Source organism: Dysidea avara, chromosome 12 (genome assembly GCF_963678975.1).
Source record: "Dysidea avara chromosome 12, odDysAvar1.4, whole genome shotgun sequence".
Taxonomy (NCBI): Eukaryota; Metazoa; Porifera; class Demospongiae; order Dictyoceratida; family Dysideidae; genus Dysidea; species Dysidea avara.
The window spans coordinates 21621269-21634383 of NC_089283.1; the positions used below are offsets into that span (position 1 = coordinate 21621269).

The window sequence follows — 13115 nt, forward strand, 5'->3', positions numbered from 1 at the left end:
TTTCTTATTATGAATGGATCATTCATTTTACCTACCATAATTTATGTTGTTTTTATTGTAACACACAGGGTAAACTATTGAGTCGTCCAGGCTGGAGGGAAGATCTTAACTACTGAGGAATAGGACTGAAACCTCAAAAGATGAAATGGGACTATTAACTTGCAATACTGTCAAATATAATTGTATACAATTTTGTTCTGCACATATTGCAGCAATTCAAATTGATGATTTACAAAAAAATATTTACATACTGCTGTTATACAAACAATGTCAACTTGTTACAGGAGGTATTCCATAGTCATTCAAGTCCAGTTCATTCAGTGATTTGATCACCTTATCTGCTAGTTTAGTCTTGGCTGGATCCAGTCGTTCATCAGGTACCATCACACACAACATTCCAGCTGTCTTAGCTGCCTGTACTCCACTGGCAGCATCCTCCAATACTAAAACATTTGATGGAGATTTTGGAGGATTTGTAAATCGTTGTGCAGCAGCTAGGTAGATGTCTGGTGCTGGTTTACCATTCTTTACCAGTGGGTCATCTGAACACACCACGTGTGACATTAGCTTGAATATTTCTTGATGTTTAGTGACCTTCAGGTCATATTCTCTTCTCCTTGAACTTGTAGCTACTGCCATAGGTATTCCAGCTCTGTGTAAGTGTTGAAGTAGTACTGTAGCACCTAAGAGTGGATTATAAGTGTATTATTACTACACTGCAACCCATCACAAACTTCATAGCAAAAAAATACGGTGGCTACCTCAAAACTATTACAAAGAGTTTATTCAACACCCTCTACAAAATTTTGTGCAACTCAAAGGGATTCTCTCAAACTCTTGCTGTGATCAGTCATGGATAAAATTTATGGTCGCAAAATATCTGTGGGGTGCACCTATTCAACATCTCTGTGTGCTAATGAACATCCTAAATTTAAATATTGCTTGTATGGAACATCACAGTCAAGTTTAAATTTGGTTGTGTAAAAAAATCAGTCTAGTAAATTGTAGGATTCTGGTTACACAGTGTTAAATCCTGTACTGTGATTTATTGTACAACACTACTGGACAATAAATCCATGCTGTTACCATGGAATTCCCATGATCCTCATGAAATACCCATGAAAGTTGCACTTGGTATTTTTCGTGGGTAATGAAATACCCATGAAATGCACGGAGCAAAATAATCAACCCATGAACAAGTAAGTTTGCATGTATGCACAACCCATGAAAAGCCTATGAAATCAAACCTGTGGAAAGTCAATGAATATTATTCATAGGTTTTCAACAGGTTTTTCACGGCCATGATTTCACAGATTTTCATGGTATACAAACCCATGAAAACTCACTCATTCATGGGTTGTTCATGGGTACAATATTTTACTCCAGCATTTCATGGGTATTTCATTATCCATGAAAGCAACTGCAACTTTCATGGGTATTTCATAGGATCATGGGAATTTCATGGTAATAGCATGGATTATTGTCCAGTAGTGCATGGTCTTTATATACACATAATTTCAGTTGTTAGCAAGATGAAGCTCTATTGCTTCTTGGGAATAGGCTAAATGGTCATACAATGGAACCTGTTATTCAGGACCCTTGAAAATAAGAACACCTGTGTAATCTGCTTGCTATTGGTCTCAAAAGTAAACTGACCTGAAAATTTTGGTATCTCAAGATGTCCTTGACAAAGGTTTCATACAACATAATTATAAGTTCTGGGGTTAGCTAGATTACAAATTTTTGAGAACTGACAAAAATATTGACAAACACTCAACTGCAGATATTTACTGTGATGAGGAAATTTTGACAACTGGAGATTTTGAAAATAGGTTTCTGATTTTCAAAATACCTTATTTATTTATTGTTAATCAGCAGGACCCTCCAGGGGTATAATGCTGATGTGTAATTACATGTGTACAATTTCCATTAGTTACTTAACTATATAAGTATGTACAATTACGACAAGTTACTTAATTATATACATATGTACAATTACAATAATAAACTATAAAAATATATACAATTACGATAAGTTACTTAACTATATACATAGAAGGGGCTAAATTTTGCTTAAATTCTTCAACACAGTCAGTCTCAATAATCTCATCATCTAATCTATTCCATTCTGGTACAGTTCTTGGGAGGAAGGAATATTTATATACATCAATTCTTGGTTGGTAAGGTACTAGTTTAAAGTTGTGTGAGTGTCGGGTCCGTAATACAGTAGACTTAAATGGGAGATAACAGTTCGGTATAATTTAACATCTTTACTGAACAGTGTAAAATGTAATGGGGAGGTATTTGATGACACGCTAGCCATCAATCAAAATTTTCCTCGCACTGTTGGACCCCTCATTTCCCACGTGTAAATGACTCCGATGTACACACCACACCTGGCATTAAATCAGCCTCCATGAAATATTCCTCGAGTTTGAACTTGGCTCGTTCATCAAGATACTCTTCTGGAGTCATTGGGAGGTTAAGAGACTCCACAAGTAATTTGGCACACTCCAGGGCTGGAACACCCATTAATTGCGACTCCATAGACCATGACAACGTCTTCCCGTACCTCTCCAATAATCTCTTCGTTACCACTGTGATAATTTTCTCCGTGTCTACAATGAGAAGATCGTTTTAGTTTCCAGTGTAGCTCGACAAGTGATGGCTAATTCGTAAGACTCCCTCACCTAATAATAACCCGTCTAGGTCAAATATGACGTGCGTTACCAAACTAGCCATAAGTGGTACGCTTTATATAGAATTTAGTGGGAATTCATTAGAATCAGTAACGCGAGCCGCTATTTATCGTATTTCAAGTTATGGAAGACTCTTTTCACAGATCATTACCTTACACAACCTTTTTCTACACTAGCCCAACTCTTTAGTACAGCTGCAAGCAGATAGATATTCTGGTGAAATAAATTTGTTGTAAACAAAAAAAATCTAAACTTCTATAAATCACACACATCAACTTGTCACAGAAGAAATTCCAAACTCATTCAAGTCCAGTTCATTCAGTGATTTGATCACCTTATCTGCTAGTTTAGTCTTGGCCGGATCCAGTCGTTCATCAGGTACCATCACACACAACATTCCAGCTGTCTTAGCTGCCTGTACTCCACTGGCAGCATCCTCCAATACTAAAACATTTGATGGAGATTTTGGAGGGTTTGTAAATCGTTGTGCAGCGGCCAGGTAGATGTCTGGTGCTGGTTTACCATTCTTTACCAGTGGGTCATCTGAACACACCACGTGTGACATTAGCTTGAATAATTCTTGATGTTTAGTGACCTTCAGGTCATATTCTCTTCTCTGTGAGCTGGTAGCTACAGCCATAGGAATACCAACTTTATGAAGGTGTTGAATTAGTTCTGTAGCACCTACAGTTAGAGAAACATAGCAGCAGTTAGAAACAATGTCATTGTTTTGTAGTTTTGCTTAATGCTTTATGTGCTGAATCTTCTGATTACCAATACTATTCCTAAATAAATTTTCGTCGTATTAAAATCACACACTGGAGCATTCATTCAAAACTTGAAATAGGTATAACCTGAGCTCTACTAATCTAAAATCATGAATCTACTGTAGCTAAGTCTTCCATATTTAGGACTAACACTACAGTCTGACATTATCTGTTCAAGTATCAAAAGGTAGTCACATTCAATACCGTATAACGTAATAACTTAACGGGAGAAATTTTGATGAATTCTCTATTTCTTGAATATCAAAGAGGAAAATATAGATGAATGTCCTGCACCCTAATTAGCTAGTCACTTTGACAAGAAAAGTTTTGACGAATGGCAAGCATTTCACCAAATTCGTCAAAAATTTCCCCGATCAAAATTTTACACTGTACGGTAAACCTGTAGAATCTTATCAAGACTATCTTGACTTCACTTAAAAACATGCTACCTGATCAATACATAAGGTCTGTCAGCCATTTCGCACAAAAAGGAAGGGACTCAGATTAATAACAGTTCCTTGCAAATTTACATCTCCTGAACAGCCTGCTACAGCCTCTACATACGAGTTCAAAATGTACAGGTGAATTAACCAAAAGCCCTCTGATTCATTTTGCAAACATTTTTGTCCTTGGTTCAACAAAAATTAAGCTCTCGATCACTTGACTCTACTTTGATCCCAGTAGCAAATGTACTATCATTAACGACCCCATAGTAGGCAAACCTAGCATGTTAAGTCCCCACCATAAGCCCCAGTTGAGACTTTGTTACCAAAGTACTTGGATACAGTGCCCCTTGGTGGGGAAATGTATCACGTGATTTCCCTCATAAGCCCCCAAGAGGAGGGGGAGTGGGGCAATATACTGATAGGTGCATTATACCCTGCAAGCTACACCACACCTGGCATCAAGTCAGCATCCACAAAGTTTTCTTCTAACTTGGACTTGGCCTCAGCGAGGTATTCTTCAGGAGTCATCGGAAGGTCAAGCGAGTCAATTAACACTTTGGTGGACTCGATGGGTGGAAGACCCATCAACTTGGACTTCACTGACCACTCAAACTTCTTCCCGTATCTATCCAGTATACTCTGTGTTACCAGCGTGTATATCTTCTCCGTGTCTACAAGAATTGAATTTATCAGCTACAATACGCGAGTTACAATATAAGCTTTACAAAAACAGCGTAGCTACTTACAACAATATCAGCGACGCTTCAGTCTCACCTAATAGCAATCCATCTAAATCAAACACGACGTGAGAAATTTTAGCCATGCTGGTGGGTGAGCTTTGTATAGAATTATTGGTGTGCGTTTATTAGAAAGCGGTGCTTGATGACCAGTGCAGAAGATGAGCAAAAGTTTACATTTCAGCCACTGCAGAATACGTTTCTTGTGTTAGAAAAACCAGGTGTGAGGGATCTGTTTACTAAATGGTGAGTTTCTTGTTTTGTAACCATGGTAACTAAGCCTGATAAACTACTAGGGGTTTGCAGTGGATGCAACTGAAGACATTTTATTACAACCAGCACATGAAGCCTTATCAGAAGGATGATTTTGTAAAAGTATGTATGTAAGATTTTAGGTAAGGGGACACGTCAGCAAATATCTCGTGATAAAATCCAGCAGGCTATTTATTTAACCCGTATCAATGCCAAGTAATATCTCATACATGTCCTATAACCCTCACCTTTGCTAGGCCTAAGGAATATGTGCGTACACCATTCATACTTCCTCTGAATGCACCAAAGGAGTACAGTATCTCATCAGTTTATGGCATATGACCAACCTCAAAGATTAGCTGTCTCACTTAGAATTCATCTTAATATTTACAGGATTTCTTCAAGGATCCACTAGTCAATTCACATGTCCAGGTAAGCACATATTTTCTGTTGAATAGACTACCAGTATATCTGACATGTAGGTGGTGTCTCGAGCTCATCAATGGTGTCCACTAGGCCTAAGTATGGTAAACTATTGATAGAGTGATCAGTCTTGTTTTACATCATGTGCAGGGGACCAGATTACCAAGACAACAGCTGAAACAGTTCCAGCCACTAGTCTTAGTATGAGCTTCTTTGATAGGTTGACTAGTGCAGGTAATATATACACTAGTGTTGCTTAAATCTATAACTTCAGCCAACACATTGGAGTTATACAGATATACCACCTTGGGTCCAAGGTATCTGAAATACTTAAATCTCTCAGAGTAATAGCTCAACTTTTATAATATGGACAAAACTTTGGTGGTTCCAACAGGTTTGGCTTTACACATTTTATCTCTCAAAAAGGACTTGACTGTGGGTCCAAAAGTATAGAGAAATTCCAATGGAGATTCTACTCTATGTTGGGGCCATTTCAAGATTTCCTACATATATTTCTAAGGTATGCACAGTGCATTTATAAATTGTTGGAACTGATACCCACAGTTAGCTGCGTTCAACACCATCTACTTTTCACTCGATAACCAATTACTTGACAGACCATGCAAATATGTGTAGAATCATCTCCCTAGTGTTCTTTGTGGGGTTTTTATGTAAGGCACACCTTTTGGATAATTTTGTGTCACAGCACTAATGAGATTGGGTGTAACTCTGGTTTTATTAACAACTTTTAATGGCATCCAACATAGCATGTAGAACAGCACTGTTTTAGTAACAAGAGAAATAGCTTAGAGGGTAAACCAGTCCACTACAGCATATGTTACTGAGAAGTCTCTTTATACTCCGTATTCTGTTTTTTTAATAAGTGCTGATGATTAGCAACTTATGCTAGTGTTGTTCTGTATAGTTAAATGTGTGGTTTACACTTGCACCATACAAATATTTACACATGTATCATTCAACTGTTGTACTCAGGAATAGTAAGGCAGTCAGGGAGCATAGTGAAGTGTTATGATGAGATGTATGGTGATATTATGATATCTGATGAACTGAGGAAGATGTTATTAATGGATGACTCTGACAACTATGATGTCTTCAGTGAAGAAGATCGCTCAGAATTCCTCTTCAAAATATTCAAGCACGTCTGCTTGGGAGGGAGTGTGTGCCAGGTACAGACCAGCTATTTATAATAGTAGCTAGTGCTGTGATACATGCTAAAGTGTAGTGAGATGTTCTGAGCCAAATGAACAGTAAATGGGACCATAGCAGGATCCTTTATTAGTGAGGTGTTCTGATTTCAGGGGTCTAAATGTGTGTACACTAATACAAATGGAACCATGAAATAGTGTCCTGATTATCAAGGTGTCCTTATTATATAAATGTGTCCACATTTTAACAGTGTCCTTTTTGAAGCCAATTACCTGGATTATGCTTCACTGATAAGTCTCCTATGCTGTTCTTTGTTGCTCAATGTTATAGTAATTATCACAATAATTATTTTTAAGGGGAGTTCCCAAACTGTTATTGTGTCTTATTTGGTAATGCAGTATGAGGATGATGTTCCACCATACCTGGACACAACCAAGATGCTCTATAAAGACTTAGTGAGGTAATTAACTCTGTCTAATATACAGTGAAATTCTAATCCAACGTCTCTCAATCCAGCACTATTAGTGATACATTTTCTCATATACCACCTGATCCAATGCAATGAATGCTATGTAAATGTTGTTTGTTTGTTTGTTTGTGGGTTTGAGTATTGTATGTACATGTAGAAATGTTGCTATTGTGGAAATGATTTTCTTCTTCATGTTTTTGTGTCAAAATTTCATTTGGTTCATGAAAATTACCCGACTGCTCTATTAGAGTATTTGAATTGTTGTATTTGTATACTGTATATAGAGCCGGGGTGGGTGCTATAGCATTTCCTATAATGGTAGGTGTAACCCTGTAACAAAGATTGTTTGACAAGCCACTATATAGTATATGATCCTATGACCTTTAGTTTAAGAAGTTTAGACTAAGCTTTTTGAGCAGCAATTGTGATCAGAACATTTGGCATTTCTGCAGAAGAATCCTAATTTATTCATGGACTTGGCAAGAGGCAGTTTTGGTGAATTATGATAGAATTTTGTCAAGAAAAATAAAGCTTGGTGAATTTGTTCAATTTTAGCTAAAATATATTTGTATTTGGCAGATTTCAGTTTGACCACCAAAGTTTAAAACACTACTAATTTGCCAAACTCTCTTGACCCTACTATCACCTTTATCAGTTTGTATTATATAGTACACACACTCAGCAAAAGCTGCACCTTCTCAATGTATTTTGTACCGCCATGAATTGTACATTTTATTTTGCTACAGTGTTGTCAAAGACACCAAGACCAATGAACTGTCCGTTTCCACTATTGTGTTTAAAGTGCAGGCATGGGTAAGGAATGAAAAATACATGCTGTAAATACACTTTTTGGAGGATTGAATAGTCCCGTTAATAACAAATGTTTTATTGTTGTTAATAAACCTCTCTGTCTTCATTGCACATACAGTGGACCCATGGTTATCTGAACCCCAATGTTTCTCAGGCTGTTAAATACTCTAATAGAACATACACCTAATAGAACAGTCATTTCCAATTTCAGATAAATGAGGGTCAGATAACTGAGGGCCTACTGCATGTGTCAAAGCACAACTTCTTTTTTTTTTTTGAAACATAAGAGGACAGAAATTAATACATACAGTAGGAATGGTAAAGGAAAATTTGTAGCTAAGGAAAAGGGATTTAGAGAAATATACTATATTTCTGCAATTAAAATTTTCAAAAGTTATATTATAAATCCAAAATAAATTCCCTCAAAAAGTATTCTGTACCATGTTGTGCATTAATAGGAAATTGACCAATGTGTTGTACTTTTGTGTAGGTTGGAGATCACCTGGTGTTCCCTGCAGCTTCAGAACATGAACAGACATTTTGCTACTTAACAGTAGACCCTGTCAAACGTCATGTCACATTGTGGCACCATGTCTGGGACAATTGAGTAAATCATGTCCACTCATACATGTACGTGCTTATGTGAAAAAATCTACTCAAAACAACTCTTCACTTATTGGATACGCAGACTTTTATCTTTGTACCACAAACAGTTGCAACACTTTGGCCAATAGCACTGAAGCCATAAACACGTATATTAAACATTGTTACATGGTTAACACTTACCCATCTGGATGACTACTTTAACAACTATGCATAATTACAGTGGAACAAGGCACTTTGAAATGCCTTGATATTCAGGACACTTGTACATGAGTGTACATACATTAAGACAGGGAATAAAAACACTACACTACTACGCAGGAACCTGTTAATTTGGACACTTGAGGACACCTACATAATCCAGACACTTTGTTAAGGTCCCAAAGTATCACATAAAATGACTTAGATAATCAGAACACTATTATTGTTGGTCCAAAGGTCTCTGTATTACACGGGTTCAATGTGTTACTATTGATACATTATAGTGTTACATGTCATTCTTGGGTATGTGAGAATGCACCAGAAGAGTCTAAAATGCAAAATCTTCCTTCTCAAATACCTCTGAGTGCACCAGAAGTGTTTAAAATACAAGAGTGGCATATCACATTCTCAGGTACCTCAGAATGCACCAGAAGCAATTTAAGAGAGTCTAAAATTTCTAGAGCGGCATGTCACATTTTCAGGTATATGAGAGGTAGCATCAGAAGCAATCTATATATGCGAGAGTCTAAAATGCCAAGATTTTCTGGAGTGGCATGTTATTCTCAGGTACTGTACCTGAGAATGCACCAGAAGCAATATGCTTACACTACTGCCCCCTTTACTCTGATAAAACTGCATACCCCCCCCCCCCCCCCCCCCCCAAGTCATTTCCTAGATGAAGGCCTGTTGCTAGGGTAGTAAGTATATGGAACAGAGTGTCTGGGGGACTGCAGCTAAAGGTATTTTATATGTTTCAGGACTGACATTTTTGATGTAGAGTAGTTTTATGCAATCATATTAATGCTTTCTAAGTGGTCTGCATTGAGCAAGACTTGTAGAGGGATCATTGAGTCTGAGTCATGAGTAGTTTGGTTACAAACCTCTGAATTGTCATAACATTCAAAGTACCATGATTGAACATTTCATTTTCAAAGCTTCCTAGCAGACTAGCTAAATGTGGTTGGTCCTGCAGATGCAAGTTTCATACTCAGCAATAACTGTGGAGGATTAATATACAGTGACTGTTCTATTAGAGTATTTGACTGACTGCTCTTAAAGTATCTTGTATACTTTATTTGTATTTTTGGGCGGAATACGTGCCCCTATACCCCCTGGATTCACTGCCATTGATTTGGTTGTAGTTATATCACAGCAGGAATAGAATATATCTTAGTTATTGACGCCAGTCCAAGGCAAAGCCAAGGATGACTGTTAATAACTAACATATTCTATGGATGCTGTGATATATCTGGCTTATATCTAACTATTGGTACTTTGATATAGATGGCTTCATATACAATTTGCTGGCTTATATCCAAGTAAAAGATTGTGGGTACTCTGATGTATATGGCATCATTCAGTTTGCATGAACATGTTTAATATGAATAGTACCGTAATTCGCTTTATTTTCGTGTAAAAATATTTAAGTAAATGACTGCTCTATTAGATATTAGATAAAAAATTTCGTGCAAGAAATTTTCGTACAAATTTTGCAAACGAAAATTATTTTAGAAGCAAATTATGGTATGCTCATGTTGAGCTGATACCTAATAAACATTACTCATGGATGGAATTACATAAGGTCTTGAAATTTGGCTTAATTGTAGCTAGTATCACATACTCGACCTGCTAAAATATTTCAAAACCATTTCATTTGAATGACTGACAATTCATGACACATGGAAGTAATAAAATAATATTATTGTCTGCTAACTCTCATAAAATTGTTTAAGTCTGAGTCCTTGTAACTAGGTTAGGTAATTCTAAAGTTGCAGCACAAGTTGTTGTCAGACTTTCAGTGCTGGTCACTGTAAAGCATTAATAATAAATAATAATAATAAAACTGGACATGTCTTCTCTTCACACCTTTATATTGACACGGGCAGATTTAGGAGGTGCTTGGGGTGCCCCAAAATTTTGCTAGTGTGCATGCAAGCTATAGGACGTTTCTAGAACTCAGAAGAGTTCAAAATTATACTTTTGGTACAAGATATTTAACCTAAAATCTGCTAAAATCAAAACACTCTAATAGAACAGTCAACTACTCTAATAGAACATCCATCATGAAAATGTTGACCTGTGCACTGCTATCTCACCATTGCTCCAAACATCCTGCCATATACTAATCACTTAAAGTTAAAAAATTTGTACCTTTTTATGTACCGAATCATATAAAACACCAACCAGTTGTAGCTATACAAACTTGATGCTTGGGTTGACATGCTTCCTCTTGCAGGGAATTTCTTAGGCTGCAGTGTCTGAGACCTGTTTTATCTGCTTTATCAGTTAGGCAGCACCCTGCTGTATTTTTCTGAATCTCCCTGTTCTAGCATCAAGTGAAGCTAATAAAAAAATTAATATAAATATCATAGAGTTTCTGGAGTTTGCACTCCCAAACCCTTGAAGTTCAACTTCATAAGGTCAAAATGATATACTGCAGCATATATACTGTCAGTGTTCCCAGGAGCTATAAGGGAGTTAGTTGTGGCCATAATCTAGTTGTATATGTAAGTAACTTTGGACTCCAGTTGGTGATGGGACCATAATTATAAAAAGAAGTAGCAACAGAACAGTCTGTGAAAGTTGAGGTTATTTGTGTGTACATTTTAAATCTCTATGTGCTACTAAAATTTAATGACTTCAAGATTCAATTGTACATATTTAAAAATTCTCTTTGCATATTTCATCTTAAAATCAACTAGCTACTCTTTATTCTCTTTGGCAATCCACTACTATACATTGCTTTAAAATCCAATAATATTTAAAAGTGTAGTTCTGTTTTTCAATTACAACTGAACTCATCCATCTTGTACCCACAATCTTTCAGTTAAAAATGGCTTCCAAATTCAATCTTGTGATAGCCCCATTTTCCAAAAATTTCCAGGGGGAGCATGACCCCAGACCTAGACCCCCTAGCTGGAAAATTCTATGAATGTGTACTCTACACACACTGGTGCATGAGTCTACTTGGCCTCTCTTCATTGTTACTATTGGGCATTATATAGTTTGAGCCATGATCTTTATTGCACACTATGCCTTATTTTAGCGATACACTAAAAAATTTAGCAATCTCATAATATTATATTGATGAATTTATAGCACATACAAAATTTAGCAATTTATTAATTCATGAATTGATGTAAATTTATCAAACATTTTACAGGTAAAACAAAAGAACGCTAAAATTCTATCTTCCTTTCTCTCTTCTCCATTCTTCTCTTTTTTCTGTACATATGGTGTATACTCAATGTTGACTTGAGTTTGTACAGTAACAATATTAAATAAATAAAAATTGCTGAACTTAGTGACTGCTAAATTAAGTCAACTTAACTAGGTATTTAAGATGTAAAGAATAGAGAATAGATTTTACTGACTGTGCCCTTTATATGACACTAGTATTATCAATACTGAACTGTGTCATTTCATCATTAGGCCATGCAGGCAAACTTGATTACTTGTTTCTCATCCACAAAAATTCAGATTTCCATGCAGGTGGGAGGTCATTTTTCATTATTCACTATATTGAAGAAACACTCCAAATAAAGCTGTCTGTTATTATAAAGATTAGCCATAAAGCCTGCTAAGAATTAATACTTATGTTTTACCACTGTTTCTGAGGTGCAAGTGACATTTGCTGTGCTGTAAAATGATAGCCAGTCTTCTTAGCATAAGTGTGCAGTACATGATTGATAACAACTGAATAATGAAATTAGAGGCAGTGGGGTAAAAAGGAATGTAGGCGGGCAGTTGAGAAACAATTAATCAAGTTTGCCTGGCCTTATTATACACTTAGGTGAGAGTCACTTAAACAAAATGACATCATTTTTGGCAGTCAAAAATATTACCAAGTTTAATCTCGATAGACTAAATTTACAAAGTTTCCCTAGACCGGAGCATGCTAAGTGTGCTTCACACACTATAGCTATACTACTATAGCCAGTTAATTGTATCAACCGCTTCTTAGCCAGCCAGCTATTAAATTCCCCTGTTAGCATCCCCCTTCTGAAATCCTAGATCCGTCCCTGTATTGTCATCACTATAGTTGGCTGAAAAAATTCTCTTAGGAAAAACTTATTAAACTGTTTTCTCAGACATGAACATACATGCTACAGCAGATTTTTGAAAAGTGAATTGTATAATCAAAGTACACAACAAATCAACTCAGTTGCTAGATCAGGAGAGAATGAGTCAACATGGTCATGATCATCACCACCACAGCCAGCACTCCATTAGTAGACAACTGTATTTTACTCTGTTATGACTAGCTAACATGGCCCATGCATGATTGTTTGTTTTTTTTGTTTTTTTTATTATTAAAGCTTTACAGTGGCCTGCACTGAAGGTCTGACAGCAACATGTGCTGCAGCCTTTGGATTAACCTAACCTAACACACTGGAACTGGAGACTTAAATATTACATGACCTAGCTAACAATAAGGTGAAACAGAAAAGGGTCAAAGAAAGGAAAAAAATCCCTCCTACCCCAGGATTCGAACTGCAGGCCACCCAATGTCTAGTCGAGCGCCACACTCAGTCTCCTCC

The 13115-nt window shown here is 36.6% G+C and overlaps 3 protein-coding genes across 5 annotated transcripts; 1 reads left to right on the plus strand and 2 right to left on the minus strand.

Annotated features, from left to right (window-relative positions):
* Window positions 1–199: 199 nt before the first annotated feature.
* On the minus strand, window positions 200–2843 carry LOC136241537 (uncharacterized). The gene is made up of 3 exons (XM_066032765.1): window positions 2691–2843; window positions 2397–2618; window positions 200–683 (listed from the first exon to the last, which is right to left on the minus strand). Exons 1-3 carry the CDS (start codon window positions 2740–2742, stop codon window positions 271–273), a joined length of 687 nt encoding a protein of 228 aa, XP_065888837.1. The 5' UTR covers window positions 2743–2843; the 3' UTR covers window positions 200–270.
* Window positions 2844–2910: 67 nt separating this feature from the next.
* Window positions 2911–4847, minus strand: LOC136241539 (uncharacterized). 3 transcript variants are annotated; one of them, XM_066032766.1, is made up of 3 exons: window positions 4687–4847; window positions 4365–4583; window positions 2911–3383 (listed from the first exon to the last, which is right to left on the minus strand). In XM_066032766.1, exons 1-3 carry the CDS (start codon window positions 4733–4735, stop codon window positions 2971–2973), a joined length of 681 nt encoding a protein of 226 aa, XP_065888838.1. In that variant the 5' UTR covers window positions 4736–4847; the 3' UTR covers window positions 2911–2970. The 3 variants fall into 3 exon arrangements, with proteins under 3 accessions (XP_065888838.1, XP_065888839.1, XP_065888840.1); XM_066032767.1 differs by having other exon boundaries at window positions 4659–4767; XM_066032768.1 differs by having other exon boundaries at window positions 4365–4605; window positions 4659–4741.
* Window positions 4478–8511, plus strand: LOC136241535 (cilia- and flagella-associated protein 300-like). The gene is made up of 10 exons (XM_066032763.1): window positions 4478–4717; window positions 4782–4895; window positions 4946–5024; window positions 5295–5333; window positions 5384–5423; window positions 5475–5558; window positions 6318–6511; window positions 6890–6951; window positions 7707–7773; window positions 8261–8511. The coding sequence occupies exons 2-10, from the start codon at window positions 4795–4797 to the stop codon at window positions 8375–8377; spliced, it is 783 nt and encodes a 260-aa protein (XP_065888835.1). The 5' UTR covers window positions 4478–4717; window positions 4782–4794; the 3' UTR covers window positions 8378–8511.
* Window positions 8512–13115: the final 4604 nt, after the last annotated feature.

Bases quoted from the DNA above. Each gene is read 5' to 3' on its own strand.
- LOC136241537 (XM_066032765.1), bottom strand. From the start codon at position 2,742: ATGGCTAGTTTGGTAACGCACGTCATATTTGACCTAGACGGGTTATTA. The intron at 2,619-2,690 runs GTGAGGGAGTCT...TTCTCATTGTAG, and splicing joins CCTAGACGGGTTATTATTAG to ACACGGAGAAAATTATCACA. The intron at 684-2,396 runs GTGTGGTGTGTA...ATCCACTCTTAG, and splicing joins GGAGGCTGATTTAATGCCAG to GTGCTACAGTACTACTTCAA.
- LOC136241539 (XM_066032766.1), bottom strand. From the start codon at position 4,735: ATGGCTAAAATTTCTCACGTCGTGTTTGATTTAGATGGATTGCTATTA. The intron at 4,584-4,686 runs GTGAGACTGAAG...CAATTCTTGTAG, and splicing joins TTTAGATGGATTGCTATTAG to ACACGGAGAAGATATACACG. The intron at 3,384-4,364 runs GTGTGGTGTAGC...CTCTAACTGTAG, and splicing joins GGATGCTGACTTGATGCCAG to GTGCTACAGAACTAATTCAA.
- LOC136241535 (XM_066032763.1), top strand. From the start codon at position 4,795: ATGACCAGTGCAGAAGATGAGCAAAAGTTTACATTTCAGCCACTGCAG. The intron at 5,424-5,474 runs GTATGGTAAACT...CATCATGTGCAG, and splicing joins ATGGTGTCCACTAGGCCTAA to GGGACCAGATTACCAAGACA. The intron at 7,774-8,260 runs GTAAGGAATGAA...ACTTTTGTGTAG, and splicing joins TGTTTAAAGTGCAGGCATGG to GTTGGAGATCACCTGGTGTT.